The sequence below is a fragment of the Anomaloglossus baeobatrachus genome, chromosome 1 (genome assembly GCF_048569485.1).
Source record: "Anomaloglossus baeobatrachus isolate aAnoBae1 chromosome 1, aAnoBae1.hap1, whole genome shotgun sequence".
In the NCBI taxonomy this organism is placed as follows: domain Eukaryota; kingdom Metazoa; phylum Chordata; class Amphibia; order Anura; family Aromobatidae; genus Anomaloglossus; species Anomaloglossus baeobatrachus.
The window spans coordinates 578,445,382-578,463,868 of record NC_134353.1 but is presented as its reverse complement, the minus strand read 5'-3'; the positions used below and the strand labels follow the sequence as shown (position 1 = coordinate 578,463,868).

The 18,487-nt window shown below is 41.9% G+C and overlaps 1 protein-coding gene across 7 annotated transcripts in view; it reads left to right on the top strand.

Moving 5' to 3' along the window:
* The window catches only part of SMARCA2 (SWI/SNF related BAF chromatin remodeling complex subunit ATPase 2), a 382,091-nt gene that overhangs the window by 259,504 nt on the left and 104,100 nt on the right, over positions 1-18,487 (top strand). For 5 of the 7 annotated variants that reach the window (XM_075317706.1, XM_075317698.1, XM_075317689.1 and 2 more), the window contains exon 27: positions 14,113-14,166. The exons of the other annotated variants lie outside the window; for them this stretch is intronic. In XM_075317706.1, the coding sequence (XP_075173821.1) occupies positions 14,113-14,166 (54 nt within the window). The remainder of the gene's footprint in view (positions 1-14,112; positions 14,167-18,487) is intronic. 7 annotated transcript variants of the gene reach the window in all.

Below are 18,487 nucleotides of genomic sequence, written 5' to 3'. Positions count from 1 at the left end.
TTTTCCGAAACACGTACCGTTCTTATTTTTTGGGATCTATGGCTCAGTGACGGCTTATTTTTTGCGTCTCGAGCTGACATTTCTAATCGTACCATTTTTGCGCAGATGCTACGTTTTGATCGCCTGTTATTGCATTTTGCGTAAAACTTGCGGCGACCAAAAAACGTAATTTTGGCGTTTGGAATTTTTTTACCACTACGCCGTTTACCAATCAGATTAATTGATTTTATATTTTGATCGGGCATTTCTGAACGCGGCGATACCAAATATGTGTATATTTATTTATTTTTTAACCCTTTAATTTTCAATGGGGGGGAAAGTGGGGTGATTTGAACTTTTAGGTTTTTGGTTTTTTTTTATTTAATTTTTAAAACTTTTTTTTTTTTTACTTGTTCCTTTTAGGGGGCTATAGCGATCAGCAATCCGATCGCTATTATCTATCTGCTGGTCACAGCTATACAGCTGTAAACAGCAGATTCAGTCACTTTGTTTTTTCCCTCTGCTCTCGGCCGAGGGAAAACGAAAGTGAAACATCATAGCTGCAGGCGTCATCACATGACCCTGTGCTACGATGGCAACCACCGATAGTCACGTGATCACGTGGCTTCCGGTGGGAGCGGTGGTAAGTAAAAAAACATGGCCGCGCGCATTTAGATCTTGCTGCCAGACTTTGGCAGCAAGATTTAAGGGGTTAATGGCCGCGATTCCACCCGTGGCTAGCAGGCACACAAGTCAGCTGTTGAAAACAGCTGATATGTGTGCCAACCGCCGCCGCCTGCCCGCGGCAGGGGGCGGGGCTTAACGGGGCACGCTCCATGACGGATATATCCGTCCATGGTCGTGAAAAGGTTAAAGAATCCTGCACCCACGGTAAAAAAACGCAACGAAATCCGCATGTGGTTTTACGGCGGTTTGCCGCGGATTTTCCGCAAGTTGGTCCCCGCGGATTTTTATCATTATTATCTATGGCAAAAACTGCAGGTACCTGCGGAAAAGAAGTGACATGCTCATTAATTCTGCAGCGGAAAATCCACGGGTATAAAAAAAAACGCAGTGTGCGCACAGCATTTTTTTATACTCAATAGATTTTGCTGGGGATTTCACTGCAGCAATGTTAAGCCTGCTTTACACCTTGCGCTCCAGCATACGATATCGTATGCGATCGTAACCGCCCCCATCGTATGTGCGTCTCGTTCAATTTGTTGAATGTGCCACACATACGAGTAATCCCCGTCACACGTACTTACCCGTCCATATGACCTCGATGTGGATGTGGGGAACGTTCACTTGCTGGAGTGGGAGGGACGTTCGGCGTCACAGCGACGTCACGCGGCAGCCGGCCAATAGAGGCGGAGGGGCGGAGCTGAGCGGGACGTAAACAACCCGCCCACCTCCTTCCTTCCGCATTGTGGGCCGGGAGCCGCGGGACGCAGGTAAGATCTGTTCATCGTTCCCAGGGTGTCACACACTGCGATGTGCGCTACCCCGGGTACGATGAACAATCTGACGTTCAATTCATGAGGAATGAATGACGTGCGTGCGATGAACGTTTTACCGTTCAATCGCACGTAGCTGTTACACACTGCAATGTACCTTACGATGCCAGATGTGCGTCACTTACGACGTGACCCCGTCGACACTTTGTAAGATACATTGCAGCGTGTAAAGCGGGCTTTGGACACATTTTCTGCAGCAAATCTGCGGTAAATCCGTAAATTTGCAAAAAAGAAATAAAAAAAATAGTGCTTTAGCGCAATCAGGCAGATTTGCTACCTGCCTGTTGTGCGCAGCGCCATTGTTCACCGGCATAGGTCGGTCACAGATCCCTTCTGCCGGTAATTCTCCTGCTGACAACGCAATATAGCGGCAGCTTCTCATCCGTTCTGCTGTAGACTGGGCGGGTAAGTCTACGTCATGTTGATTGACAGCTGGCTCCCCCAGTTAGGCAGCGGGTAACCGGCTGTCGTTCAGCATGACATTCTGTTCCACCTAGTCTACAGAGCGGAGCGGAAAAGCCGCCTATGCTCTGTTGACAAAGCCACCATATTGCCTGCAGGTGCGATCTCTGACTGTTCATGCTTGTGCCTGTTGATGCTTGACCACATTTTTATATATTTTTTAAAGTGCCAAATATACCCCTGTAAGCCTTTACTTCCCGAGACTGTTCTCGGTTTTGCGCTTTTATTTTCGTTCCGTTCTTCTAAGGGCTATACATTTTTTTTTTTTTTATTTTTCCATCAACACAGCCATAACTATTTGTTTTTTTTGTACAATGAGATTAGCTTTAAAACGGTAAAAAAACAAAAAAAAACTAAACAAAATGTGGCACAATTGAGTAAAAAAACAAAACCACAATTGCCAGTGTTTTGTTTTTGAGTTTTTGTATTTTCGGCGTACATTCTATAGTAAATGTTACTGTAAATCATGATTCTCTGGAATTTTATGGCTGCAGTAATACCAAATAATTTTTTTAATGTTTATTTTGAATGAGGGAAAAAGGGGTTATTTGAACTTTTGGATATTTTTAACCCCTTCACAACCGGCCGATTTTTCGCTTTCCGGTTTTTTTTTTCGCCATTCTTTTTCTGAGACATAACTTTTTTTTATTTTTCAGTCAATATGGTCATGTGAGGGCTCTTTTTTTGCGGAACGAGCTGTACTTCTCAATGAAACCATAGATTTTACCATATAGTGTACTGGAAAATAGCAAAAAAATTCCAAATGCAGAAAAATTGCAAAAAAAAGTGCGATAGCATGATTGTTTTTGAGATATTTTATTCACAGTGTTCACTGTTTGGTAAAACTGGTGTGTGTGTGTGTGTGTGTGTGTGTGTGTGTGTGTGTGTGAGATGCCTCAGGTCAGTGCGAGTTCGTAGACACCAAACATGTATGGGTTTACTTTTATATAAGGGGTTAAAAAAATTTGGAAGTTTGTCTGAAAAAAGTGGCGCACGTTTTACGCCATATTCCGTGACCCGTAGCGTTCTCATTTTTCGGGATCTATGGCTCAATGACGGCTTATTTTTTGCGACTCGAGCTGACGTTTTTAACGGTACCATTTTTGCGCAGATGCTACGTTTTGATCGCCTGTTATTGCATTTTGTGCAAAAGTTGTGGCGACAAAAAGTCATTTTGGCGTTTTGAATTTTTTGACGCTATGCCGTTTACTGATCAGATTAATTGATTTTATATTTTGATCGGGCGTTTCTGAACGCGTCGATACCAAATGTGTGTATTTTTTTAACCCATTAATTTTCAATGGGGCAAAAGGGGGTGATTTGAACTTTATGTTTTGTTTTTTTTTTAAAATTTTTTAACTTTTTTTTTTTTTTTTTTTTTAATTTTACTAGTTCCCCTAGGGGGCTATTACGATCAGCAGTCCGATTGCGCTGCACTATCTGCTGATCACAGCTACACAGCTGTAAACAGCAGATATGTGCACTTTCTGCTTCCCTGACCTCCGTGGAAAGTGAAAGTAGTTCATGTCTGGCACAGGAGTCATCACATGACCCTGTGCTACCATGACAACCATCGAAAGTCACGTGATCATGTCACGTGACTTCCGGTAACGGGCGGTAAGAAACTTTACCGCGATCGCGTTTATAATGGCGCTGTCACATATTGACAGCGCCATTACAGGGGTTAAACGGCACGAGAAGATAACGATTATGCTCGTGCCTAGCAGGCACACATCTCCAGCTGTGAAAATCAGCTGAGATGTGCGCCGATCGCAGGATGCTGCTGCCAGGAGACCGCGGGCAGTAACGTTATGACCGCTAGGACGTAATTTTACGGCCCGCGGTCGTTAAGGGGTTAAAAACTTTTAAATTTAGAAACTTCATCAGGGACTTAAACTTGTGATCATTCTATCACTTTTACTATATGCTGCACTAAAATAGTATTCCAAACGGGAGAACAAGGAGTATAGTGCAAATTTTATTAAACAAACATGATACATGGTGATTAAAATTCAATGACCTACAATCACAGACAAATTGCCTGTATCCTGTCTGTTTAATAAAATTTGTTTACTATTTTGCACTATACTCATTGTTCTCCTGTTTATAATGTTCCATGGAGTTGTTGCTTTTGTGTTGTGGTACATCTACATACATAATTGTCAGTTGCTGATGTACCTGTAACCCACAATGCACTGCGGCTGTCAGTTGCGCAGCCGCAGTTTGCGCCCTGATCATATCCACGGTAACCAGGGACAGCAGTGCAGGCGGAACCCAAATTGTGGGCTGAGTAAGCACACTTCTGTTCCAGTCTAACATTGTGCTACCCATACCACATCCAGGTAGAATGAGGTGTTGGTGTTTTAAATTACACATTTGCGATGTCACAGAGCAGTAAGGAGGCATGGCTGACATATATTGGAAAGCACAAACCGTGTGACACATGTCCACTGCTCCTGTCAGCACCACCAAGCATGGACAGATGTTCATTTCACCGCACTCCCGATGTGATGGCATCGGGCCGATTTCTAGTAATTATATAGCCAACACTTCAAACAGAAATGATGGTTCTCTTGGGTTTTGTACTCACTAAAATAGTATTGCAATATATAGTGTAAATCTGACTATATCAAGATGGATGCGATAGCAGCCTTAATCAGGCTCCTGGCTGCCGCAGTAACCCATTATCACAAGATCACGTGGCAGTGCACCAATGAAAGCTGATAACCTCAACGAATAGTGCTTGTCACATTTATATGGAACCTGACGTGTATAAAAAAAAAAAAAAAAAAAAAAAAAAAAAATTGGTAACCTGCAGATGTGGGATTAATCTGTGGTTTAATAGTATTCTGATGCTGTGAAGCACGGAGACCCCAGCTGCCCAAAGGAAATTAACTTTTACTCATTCTGGCATCCTTTGCCTTTCAGTCATGGAGGCTCTGCTTCAGTCACGGCTTAATATATAGTGAGTGGCGACTGTAACCATGCTTCAGCAGTGACTGATGGCTGGCTCTTCACTGATATACTGCAGAACCAGAAGTAGTGCCTCTGACTGAAAGCCAGAGGTTGCAGGAAGGAATAAAGTTAAATTCCTACCTGCAGCCAGGGTCTGAGAGGCCGCACAGTTTCAGAACATTAACCTGCAAATTAACCCCATAATTACAGGTTAATAGCATTTTTTTACTTGTTCCCTTTTAAATGTTGCAGACAGATGCCAATTATTTAATACTAGAAAGTGGCTTGATTCTAACGTATCGGGTAGTCTACAATGTGTATGTAGGTTAGCAGATTGAATAATAAGGTAATGAATGGACTGGATGGGTTAGGTTTAATTTAGTATTCTAATAATTGTTTATTGGTTTTAAAATGACAGAAGGAACAGTTTTAATAGATGAGTCTAATGTTTAATGATGTCCATGGCTTGTAATGAAAGAAGGCCATGAACAGTGTAAAGTTAAGTAAAAATATGCTGATGCTGTGATGTCGCCCAATGCTGGTATGTGCCCCATCGTGGTGCAGCCACCATCCAGACATGTGCCCCCATCCTATGGGGTAATGTATGCGGGTGGCTGAGTGCGGGGTGGGGTGGAGCCAAGCGGGGCCATGGCGCTGAGGACGTCAGTGCCGGGGACTTCATGGCTGGGGACAGGTAACTATCCAGGTGTGTGTGTGTGTGTGTGTGTGTGTACGGGCACTTGCACACTTGCGTTCAGCGCAATCCGCCGCTATAGAGAATAGCGCAGTCCGTTAACGCACAGCGGTTTTCTCAATAGACTTGTATTGACGCACTGTAACGCAAGTTAATTATGTATGTAACATTAAGTATGTTAGCTATCGTAATGACCTGAACAATGAGGTAAGCAACATGGCTAATCAGAACTATAGTACATTTCTACTTGGAGGTATTTGCTAATTTTATTATTTATTAATATTATTTATTATTACACCTACTACATGTTGGGCTAGAATATTGGAGATGGGAATACTCTTTAACGTATCTTGTTCCCCTAACTGGAATCTGTCGTTGGATTCATGTTGTGTGAATCCCAGGCAGCATGGATCTAAGCATGCTGCACCATTGTAGCCAGGTATTTTTCTTTTGAAGCATTTCACAGAAAACATAGTACTAAAAGTAGGCTAGAGACCTTAGGGAAGAGACCTTATTAATCCAATTACTGCCCGTGATGGCTTCTCCCAGATCCAGGAGAAGGTCTCCTTATGGTCACACAAGACCTACCTGCAATAACGAAGCCAGGCTCATGCGGCCCATAGTTCACGCAGCATGAATCTAATGACAGGCTCCCTTTCATACATTATTACCATGTAGATGCATATCTTGGCATCACTACATTATGGTTTGTGGTTATTGCCCCGTTAGACCAGATTGTGGTCTACCTTTTTTAAATGGACTCCATAGGCAGGAATTCACTGCAAACTATTTATATGCCTGTAGCTCTTTCAAAGACAGGGCCAGCTATTTCTTTATTTGGCCAGTCCATTCCCCCATTATTAAGAAATCAGCGTTTGGATTGATACGTAAATGAGGGTGAAAATCTAAAGCCTCAGTCACCCCAGCTTTATTCCTCACCCAGTACAGCCTCCTCCTTGACTGAGACTTCATTGCCTGAAGTTACACAGAATACAGGCTGACGGTCAGAAGGCGGCACTGGGTGCGTAATATCAATTCAAACGCTACTTTTCCAGTAACAGAAGTGGACTGGCCCTGTAAGGGTACTGCCTTTTGAAAGAGCTACACACACATATACATAGTTTTAGGGGTGGAGTTGGAGTTGATATCCTGCTGAGGTTCCTTTTCGGGATTTTTCAAGGACTTTGATATCGATAAGCTATCTTTGGAGTAGGCCATAAATATCTGACCGCATGATTGTGACTCTGCTACTAATAACTGCTCTAAAAAACTGATCATACTAAAATCCTCTTGTATAACAGGAGATTCTAAGTCCTGGCCATGGTTCTGGCTTCATTTTCATGAGCTCTTTAAATTGTGCCCATTTTTACCATTCTACATACCCCATAGACAAGTTTGTTAATTACTGGATTGTGCCTGGTTTTCTTTATCAGGGTAAGCTACTTCAAGCACTTAGGGCTGGATTCCTAAAAAATGGCATTTCGTGCACCAGCCGTAATGATCAGGAATAAGATAATAATGATAATAATAATGTTCAGGAATAAGATGCACCTAATTTATTAAGTGGCATGCCACTTAATACATCTGTATCATCTTCAGAAGTGTGCACCTCGCCAGAAATGTTACTCCAGTCAGGGACTGGAAGGATCTTTCTGGCATAAGAAATGCCTTTACTTTTAATTACATTGAAAGGCTGATGTAGCCACACTCTGTCCACCCCAGCTCTTCCTCAGCTCTACCCATTTTAGTAGACTTGCCCAAAGCCACCATTTAAAACGTCAAGTCTCAAATTTTTGTGTAACCTTGCATTGTGCAAACATTTTGTGACTCCAGAAAATTAGTGTAAAACACTTTGATGAAGTGGGGCCATAATTGTAATTTTTTTTACTTTGTGAGTAGTTACATTGACCCATTTTGTTTTTTCCTGAGTCACTCTCTTCAATAAATAGATTCTTCTGGTGCCACCTCCCCTCAAATAGAGTGCCTTGATTCCTAATTTTCAGCTTTAGACTCTGTGCCCACGGGAGAAAATACCTGTGGATTTTGCTGTGGAAAACATGCGGATTTTCCAGATTAATTCGCAGGTTTGCGCAAGTACAGACACTCCCCATGTTATCCTATGTGATTTGGTGTGTGCTGTTTCAATGCAGTGGAAAATGCTGCAGATGTCCCGCAGCCGCAAAGAACTGCACGTCCATTATTCCTGCGGATTGTCCTGCGGATTTCCTGGCTTTCTATGAAGATATAGGGGGGAAAACCACAAGTATAGCGCTCGAATTCCGCACGTTTTCCGCAACAATTCAGCATGAAATACACAGCAATGGATGGCTGCGGATTCCGAGGAGCTGCTGCGTGAACCTGCAGAAAATTCTGCAGGTATTTGCTCGCATGGGCACAGGGCCTAATACTTCAGATTTTCATGAATTTATAATTGTCGGATCTGCTCACAACTCTTATGACTGCCTCTCACATAACTTTCAACCTTTTGTTTGACGTAATGCACCGCAAGAAATACATATGATCTTGACAATAGCTAATTAAATTGTCTTGACCAGCTCATACAGTAGTTTCAATTGATGTAGTCATGCTGCAACCAGTATGTTAGAGGTGAGGGAAGGGCTCAGATTAAAGAGCTATTAATATGAGCTATTTAAATAATTGATTTTAAGTTTCTAGGCTTAAAAGTAGAGTTAAGTGTATCGCCTTGCCTATCACCAATGAAGTAATTCGATTCAATGCTCAGGAAATATGTGATTTGTTGCCATCTTTTCTTGTAGGAAAAGCTGTCAATCACTGATCAGCCTGCCCACTGGACTCCAAAGCATTAAAAAAAGTGTAAATCTGCTCCACTGCTTCTTCTCAATATTATGCTGCCTACAGATCAGATACAATGGTTTAAACGGCTTGTCCTACATTTAGAGTACAGTTTAATAGGTTCCACGATTGGATGTTTTAAAAAAGAAAAAAATGTTCCTGTAGTGATAGAATCTTATGTACTCCTGCTAAGTACTGTGTCATGCTATGTGCGCACGTTGCGTACAGTCACTGCAGAAATTTCTGCAGCGATCTGAAGAGCACACGTGCGCTTCAAATCGCTGCAGAAAATGTCCGTAGTGGAAAAAAAAAAAGCCGATTCCATGCGCTCTGACTGCAGCTCCCGCCATAGACAGGGCAGGGGCTGCAGGCAAAGCGCACGGAAGAAGTGACCTGTCACTTCTTAGAACGCGCGCTTCGGGCAGCAGCCGAAGCGCTGCGCTCTAAAACGCTACGTGCGCTTGGCTCCTGCATAATCTTCATAGATTATGCAGGGGACGCAGGACGCATGCAGTTGCGCTGCGCTACAAAGCACAGCGTAACTGCATGTAATTACGCAACGTGCACACATAGCCTAACATGTGTCCGACCATGCAGAGCTGCTCCAGTTCACTGTTGGCACACACCACAGCCCAGGCCAAGGGGGAAGTGCAAGTCCCTTATGATAAAAAACAGCAGTGGCTCGCAACTGTTTGTGAGGGAACACATTACTATCTGTTTTGTTTTTCAGTGAGTGAGTGTTTCTTCTGTATCACTAGTCCAGAGTGATAATCAAAATGCAAGTTGGTGATCTAAAAGCTCACTGGCCAGTTTGTCTCTGTGATAAAACATTTAGTGATATGTATTACCTAAAAAAGTAACAGCTGCGAGCCCCTACTGTTTCGTATATTCTTTTATCTGAAAGGGAACCTGTCGAAGGATTTTCCTGAAAAGGGAATCTGTCACCACTTTGACCTTTTTAAACTGTTAATATGGCATACAGGTATCTGAAAAATGTCCTAACTGTATGTCTCGTATCAGATGCCTTGTTGTAGATGAATAATTTTATCAATGTAAATAAGGTCTTCCAGGCTATGGGACGGATGCTGCCTGGAAGATAACTCCGCCTCCAGAGTTTATAAAAGTGACATTACCAGTGTGAGACAAGTAATTGACACAGAATCGGAGAAATGAAGTTTGACTTCTTGCAAACATATTTTTGGTGGCTCACTTTATTGCAACACTGCCTTTAAGCGGGAGGCTGAAGCTGAGAGGAACCTGCAAAAGTGTCAATTTAGAATCACATACAGCTCTGCAGTGAGAGCAGAGAATGGCCATCACACTGGTAACGCTCCTTTTTTAAAAAAAAAAAAAAAATTTTTAATTATACTCTGATCATGTGTTTGAATGACCGGGTCCGATATCCCTGAGGCCTTTAGAACTGCTGCGTCAACAGCCCTGCCGTTAAATTGAGAAACTGTACATTCTGGTGGTAAAATGGGCCTTGGGAGAGAAGGTCTGGTCGGTTTGGGAGCTTCAAGGGTGTGTCTGCGAAAAGATTGGTTTCTGTACCAGGACCTTCTTGGCCAGTCTAGTGTTAGGATAAAATAATTTTAGAATCCACATCCATTTTATGACCAATTCATTTAATGAATCACCTTTGTCCCCAACTGATAATTAATTCTTAAAGTCCCATATAATCATGATTAAATAAATTTCGAGTGGACAACATGCTCAGATAATGCTATTTTATTACAAAACAATTTTATTAAAATGTTATTAGGATGACTGGTACTTCCTCTGCTTTGATCTTTTTTATTATCTTGGGTATGAGAGGAAGGGGTGGGAACCTGTTTTGGGAGTCTGAACTGTGCCCATGGTATCACTAGGGCGTCTGATGCAACCACGAAGACGGGAACTTTGTTGTTCTTTCTGGACGCCATCGGGTCGATGTCTGGTGTGTCCCCCTGTTAGCATATTTGATTGAAGACTGCAGGGTGAAGAGACCATTCCCACTACTACAAGGCTTGTGCGGTTAGGTAGTCGGCTGTCCACTCCTGGTATGCTTGCTGCTGAGATTAGTGGTGCAGGACTCTCTACCCCCATGGTTTCCTGTGCCAATGAAGCGACAGAAATTTTTTTTACAATGAGTACCCAAAATCTTCTTTTATAATCTCTGGAGGCAGAGTTATCTTCCAGGCAACACCTCTCCATAGCTTGGAAGACCTAATTTACATAAGATAAGATGATTTATCCACAACAAGTCTTCTGATATGAGCTGATATGAGGCAGATAGGTATGGCTTTTTTCAGCATTCTATAACCTGTATACCCACATTAACAGTTAAAAAGGTCAATTTGGTGACAATATCCCCTTTAAGCTGCGGCCACCAGGAGTAACTTGTTGTATACAACATTATAGAATGCTATATATTCGTGCTCAGGCCGCCTCTGTATAACATAAGACCTTTATTATACTCGCCTGCGGGGAGGTCGGGTCCAATTGGCATTGCTGGTCTCGGGTCTGGCGCCTCCTTTCTCCTGTGCAGTCTCCATCCTCCTTCCCAGCTCGATGTGAATGACACTTTCTATGTCATCCACACAGAGGCCTCCATTGCCTCCTGCGCAAGGGCACTCTCTGCCCTGCTGAGGGCAGATCAAAGTATTGTAGTGCGCATGCACGAGTGGTCTTTGACCTTTCCCTTAGCCTGCACATCACAGTACTTTGCGCTGCCTCAGCACGGCAGATCAAAGTACGCATGCACAGGAGTACAATGGATGAGTCATCCACACGAAGCAGGGAAGGAGGACAGTGATTGTAGACAGAGAAGAGGTGTCGGACCGAAACCAGCGACGTCCATCCGACCCCACCACCCTGCAGGTGAGTATAATGAAATGCTGCGTTTTATGTTATACAGAGAAGCCCGGGCACTTACGTCCAGTTTTCTAGAATGATGTATCTAAGAGCTCACTGGTGGTGGCTGCAGCTTAAAGGGGACAAATCTGGTGACAGTTTCCTCCCACTAGCCAGGAAATGTGGTATGTGCTGACCATGACCTGGAGCAGACACTGCCATTACACAGTACATAACGAGCATTTTTATAACATTATCTCAGCAAAGGAAAAACATTTTTAACACATCCAATTTTGGAACTTATTATTCCAAGATCTATTGATTATAATGTTCTTTGTTGGAGAGACCGTTAAGGTTCCCTTTAGGCTGGAAAGCACCAAACTCCCCAAAAATGTAATATGCATGGGGACAACCAGACAGTCATCAACGAGAATTGCTGGAGGAGAAAATGCTGTGCAGTTTATTACAGTAGCGATTTTACAAAATCTCATCCATGCTCTGCATAAAAAATCTGCATGGAAATTGTTCTGCAGTGAATTTTATAAGTGTGCGGCATGTCAATTTTTGTTGACTATTTCACTCCGTGCTCCGAATGGGGCACAAATCTGTGACAAATTCTAAACAAATTTTTCAACAAGTTTTTAGAACAAATCCTAGATGGATTCAATGCCCGACAAAACTGCACATTATATTCAGGGGAAAATCTCCTATAATCCAACTTATTAAATAGAGGGGTTGTCCCACAAACAAAGTTCGTTTTAATCCATCGATTTTGGAATAATTACATAATTGAAGGTTAAAAAAAAAAAATCATGTGTCCCCGCTATGTACTGTGAAATGAATGTGTCTCACCATGCAGGAACATAGTCTGATCATACCACATCTCCTGGGTTGGGAAAAAAGTATAAAGACCTTACAGCACTGGATTGTAAATAATTTCTTTGAGATAAAACATTTTTTTAAAAAAACAGGCAGGGAAATGTTTTACCTGATAAAAAGATTCAGCGGTGATCATGTGATGTGGTCTCAGTATACTTTATTGTGACCTCCCCAATCCCAGGAGATGTGGAATGATCAGACCATGTCCCTGTACGGTCAGACACTGCCATTACACAGTAGGGACACATATATAAGATTATCTCAGCACAGGAACATTTTATATAATAAATCCAATTATGGGAATCCTTATTATTCCAAGATTTATTCATTAAAATCAACTTTAAAATTAACTTTGTTTTTGGGAACACACCCTTTAAACCTCAATTTCAGTGTATAAAATAAAATTTATGCCAACAGAATGACTTTTTTATTGTAGCCATAATAGAATTTAACTGAAACATGTTTGACAAACAAGAGTTTTTATTCCAAGCTTGCAAAGTTATTTTTCGATTTGTATTTTAACCTCTTCATCTTAGTTCAGTACTGCCTGTGGGAGAGGTCCAATAAACTATACTTATAATGTAACTTGCATTTTCATGTTCATTGTGACATACAAACGATAATGTATGTGAGATGGCAGGCCATGGTCATCTGAGACTCTGGTGATTGAACAAAGGCATCTTCTTGTAGATATTTCCTTTTTGTCATGCTGAATTGTTGCTGCATGTACAGAAGCCTTGTCCATTAGTGCAGCGTCTTGGCTGAACATGCCCTGAGGTTTGTGGTTTAAGGCCAGATTCACACATCTGTATGTCATGATTTAGGATTCACTTCCCGGCCCAAACTTGACAGCATCATAGCCATTTTGGGGGCTGTCAAGTTTGGGTCAAGAGATTCACAACCCCATTCTTCACTGTCCGTAATCGGAGTACGACACAAGGATGAGCGAATCCGGCGTAAAGGAAACCTCTAGTTCTGAAAACTTACACACTGGAATTATGGTGGATTATTATATCTGCATTTCTTGTACTGTCAGTCTCAATGTGCAAGATGTCATTTTGGTACACAGAATTTAAATGGTTAAAAAACCTGAAGATTTAGGACTACTTTTGAAGAGCGCCATCTAAAATACACAAATGTAGGTTTTTTTGATTGAATGGGTCATGTGTATGAATTTTAGTAGTTTTATCTCGACATTGTTCAAATAACCTTTTTAGCACATTAACATTAGAATATGTTGTCAGTCTTTAAAAAAGTACTCCCACTATTTAAGTAATCTACTGTTAAAAGGGAACTTGTGAGAATTTGGTTGCTTCAGTCTCTCATTGGAAGAGATCTATAAAAAAAGCCTATTAGGGCAAGTAATGTGGGTACTCTGAACTAATCAGGTTAATGCTTTCATCTCAGAAGGGTCTCTGAACAATGGAGGGCAAAGATCTGATTGGTTGTTTTAGGCTAGTTTCACACATCCGGTATTTCGCCGGATCCGGCACACTCCAGTACAGTGTTAATACTGTGCAATGGTATCGTGGCAAGCACCGGTTACATGCTGTCATGTGACCAGAGCATGTGACCGGAGGTTCCGCGATGCCATTGTACTGTATTTACACTGTACTGGAGTATGCTGGATCTGGCAATCCGACGAAATGTCAAATGTGTGAAACTAGCCATAGGCAACCATTTTTTTTTCTTTAAACTACTTCTTCTATTTTTTTTTTTTTTTTTTTTATTTTATATAAATCTCCTAACATGAGGACTTATGATTATTCAGGAATCCTTTGTACCAATAATTGACAGCGTGTGAGCAGAGTGCCTCTTTAAAGACTGTATACTTGTTTTCATTGTTTTTAAATGAAATGAATAGCAAAATTGTTTTTGAAGTACTGAATGACATGTATCTGCTGTATTTGGCAGCAAGGTTATTGCTATGTACTTCAGATCTTACTCACTACTAATATAGTGTTGTACTGATTGCCTTAGAGCCAAAAGAAAGATGACCTGTCAGGAGATAATTCCCAAGAAGGTGCCAGCCAGGTTGGTGGTTTAAATGGCTTGTTTCAGTGGTTGGTCTTTTGCATGTAGTGCTCGTCACCCATACATATTTTTATTTTATTTTTTTTGCATATGTGTGGGGCAACACAGGGTGATGTAAAAGTCATTTTGCCAAATGTGCTACTGTAATTGGTTCCAGCAGCAGCTTCTTTTATCATTTTGCCGTTTCATTGTAATGTTTATGTACGTTTTCATTTCTAGTATATATTTCTTCTCTTGCCGTCATTTGCTAAAATTTATTTATATATCCTTTTGGTCATTTTTACTGTTTATTTAAAATACATTGATCAAATATTGGAAGTTTATTCTGTTCTGCAATGTTCACGATTTGTGAATGTAACGATAGTTGTATATTTTTGTAGTTAGTATAACTAGGTCTAAGAATTGACCTCAGCTATAAACATTTTACGGTCAATGTGCAACAAGGATTAACCTCCTTAAGTTTTATTCTTGTAATATTTGAAAATCAGCCTAGGTATACAGTTAAAGGGAAACTGTCATCAGAAATTTTGCTTTAAACCTAAAAGTTTCCCCCTCTGCAGCTCCTGGGCTGCATTCTAGCAAGGTTCCTGTACTTTTTGTGGCCCCTTTTAAACCAAATTAAATACTTTATAAACTTGTACCTTTTGCTATGTAAATTTTGTAAATCGTCCATGGGGGTGGGCTCTCTGCTGACCGTTGCTGTTCCTCCAGCACATTGACGCCGTCCCCCCAACGCTGAATTTCATATCTCAGGACGCCGCCCCTGGGCGCCCGTGGTCCCGTGTTTGCGCTGTGCGACTGTAGCGGTACTGTGCACTGTGTGCACGTGTGACCGCTGGTGACGTTTTGCGCAGGCACGAGGTTATGGGCGGCGCTGTGAGTGTCATCAGCAAGTGCCGCCCATAACCTCGTGATCGCACTTTCCCCTCTTCCTCCAGCATTCTGCGCAAGCGCTTGCTGGCCAGATGACCCGACGTCGCCTCTTTCCCATCTTGCCCTGCTGCAGGGTAAGATGGGAAGGAGGTGATGTCGGGTCATTTGGCCGGCGAGTGCTTGCGCAGAACGCTGGAGGCAGTGGCGACAGCGCGTCCATGAGATTATGGGCGGGCACTTGCGATGCAATCACAGCGCCGCCCATAATCTCATGCTTGTGACACGCGTCACCAGCGATCCTGGCGTGGGCGGCACCTCGGGCGCAGTGGGCGGCGTCCTGCTGGATGAAATGGAGCGTGGGGGGATGGCGTCAATGTGCTGGAGGAACAGCAACGGTCACCAGAGAGCCCGCCCCCATGTTCGATTTACAAAATTTACATAGCAAAAGGAACAAGTTTATAAAGTATTTAATTTTGGTTTAAAAGGGGCCACAAAAAGTACAGGAACATTGCTAGAATGCAGCCCAGGAGCTGCAGAGGGGGAAACTTTTAGGTTTCAAGCTAAATTTCTGATGACAGATTCCCTTTAAGGCCCAAATCGTAGGCACCCTTGAAATTGTATTAATAGAAATGAAGTATTTGTCCCAGAAAATTATTGAAGTTATATGTGTTTTGTTACACACAGGTTTATTTCCTTTGTGTGTATTGGAACAACACAAAAAAAATTATGCACAACCCCAAAAATGGCAAAAAATGGTTTATATACAATTTGTTTCAAGCATGTGATGCTTGTTTAAATTCACCTGTGGCCAATAACCAGTGTGGGCAATATGAAAATCACGCTTGAATATAGTTAAATAGGGAAGAAGTTGACTCAATCGTTGCACTGTCTGTGTGCGCGACACAAAGCATAAAGACCACAAAGATCGGAAGAGAACTATCAGAGGATTTGTAACCTTGAGAATGTGTTGATATTTTTCAACAATTTTGATTCTCAAGTCCATCTCCAGAAATCTTTGTTCCTTGGTCCACGATGCACAACCTAAGAAGTTTACAATCCATGGCACTGTTGCTAATCTCCCTGGAAATGAATGCAATAAATTATGAAAGGTTGGAATTCAGGATAGTCTGAATGGAGGATGAACAGCCCCGATCATGTTCCAAAGAAATTCAACCTGACCTGCAGGCTCATTGTTCGCATTGACACTGATGTACAATCTGTCAACAACTAAAATGAAACTTTGTGGAAGGAGACCCAGAAGGACCCCACTGCTGAGAGAGTCCTAAAAAAGCTACACTACAGTTTGGCAAAATGTACGCAAGTCAAAATCCTTCTGGGAATGTGTTTTCTGGATAATGAGATAAAGAGAGAGCTTTTTGGTAAAGCATATCATTCTACTGTTTACCAAAAATACAATGAAGCCTAAAAAAAAAAGAACACAGTACTTTCAGACAAATATCGTGGAGGCTCAAAGATGTTTTAGGTTTGTTATGCTGCGTCTAGCGCTGGGCGCCTGACTTTGTGCATGGCATCATGAAATGTGAATATTACCAAATGATATTGGGTCACAATGTAGTGCTGGGTTGGCGTCTCAGGTCATGTGCCTTCCAGTAAGACAATGACCACAAACATACTTCAAGAAGCCCCCAGATACGGATGGAAACAAAGTGTTGGAGACTAATGAAGTAGCCAGCAATCGGTCCAGACTAAATCCCATTGAACACCTGTGGAAGAGATCTTAAAATTGTTGGGACGAGGCACCCTTCAAATATGAGGGAACCAGGAGCAGTTTGCGAAAGAGGAGTGGTCCAAAATTCCACTTGAGGTGTAAGAAGCTTGTCGATGGCTATTGTAAGCAATTGATTTCAGTTATTTTTTCAAGGGGTGGGCAACCAAATATTATGTTGAGTGCCAACAATATATCCAGCCCATTTTTGTGGTTGTGTGTGAAATTATGTCCAGTTTAACTTTTTTTTTTTCCTATCTTTTTTGTTTTTGTTTTGTGGTGTTCCAATACACACATGAAATGAAATAAACATATGTATAAGAAAATGTGTAATTGCAGTAATTTGCTTGGAGAAATACTTAATTTTCTGTAACCGTTGCAAGGGAGCAAACCCTTTCGGCCATGACTATATGCGTACTTTGCTATCCCCATTACTTGGCAGACTAGCTATCTTATTATAGAATATAATTTAGAAGGGAAAACTTTTTTTTAAAAAATGTGGTTATCTTTTCAGGAGCCTGAGTAGAGACTCGCCCTCTGTGGCAGGCCTTGCACATCTATGGACTGCGTTTGCAGAAACTGCACACACCCATCCCCAAACTTACTAATGGAGATGAAATGAAACAGGCCTTAGTGAAAGTAAATAAACACAAAATTCTTTTATTTGGAATAAAATACAAAAAAACCCTCTTTCATCACTTTATTAACCCCCAAAACACTCCTGCAGGTCTGATGTAATCCACACGAGGTCCCACGACGATTCAGCTCTGCTACATCAGAGTCATACCGAGCGGTCATAGAGCATGAATGCCCGCTGAGAGTGCAGACAGAGAATAACTGAGCCACGATCAGCAGTGACATTACTCAGGTTATTTGCGGTCAACCTAGAAGGTTCCACAGTCCTCCGTCTGTGACTGCAGGTATCCTGATCTCAGAGAACCTGAGGTGATCTCATTAAACTCAGTTAACTCACCTGCATCTCATGGCAAAAAAAGGATGATTTCTTATTTTTTTTTTTTTTTTGTGCGAAGAGGTGCAGATTTAGTGCTGAAATGTTCACACTATGTTCATGCACCAAATTTACCCCTCCTGGCAAAAAAGTATAAAAAAAAAACAACAAAAACCGCAGTTTTTGTCAGGTGGTGTAGATTGGGCGCATAAATATGGTGTATATCATCACCAAATTTGTATCTCTTGCCCCAAAAATACAAAGTGTGTTTTTGGGTTTTTTTCTCTCAAGAAGTACCAATTCGGTGCTGAAATCTGGTGCAGACATTTCAGCACCAAATTTGCACTTCCTGGCAGAAAAGTGCATAAACACCAGGTGGTGTAGATTGGGTGCATAAATATGGTATAAAAATATCACCAAATTTGCATCTATTGGCCAAAAAATGCAAAACAAAAAGTTGTTTTTTTTTTTTCTCCCAGGAGGTGCAGATTTGGTGCTGAAATGTCTGCACCAGATTTCAGCACCAAATTTGCACTTCCTGGCAGAAAATAAGCGATGACGTCACTCATGTTATTTGTGGTCACAGGTAGGAACCTTCAGCTGTGACCGAAAATCACCTGAGTGACATCGCTGTTTATCGCTGCTTAGTCTCTGCAGTCACAGCAGGCAGTCATGCTCTATGGCAGCACACTGTGACTCAGATGTATCAGAGCCAGGATCGTCGTGGGACCTTGTGTGGATTAGGTCAGACCTGCAGGGGTGTTTTGGGTTTA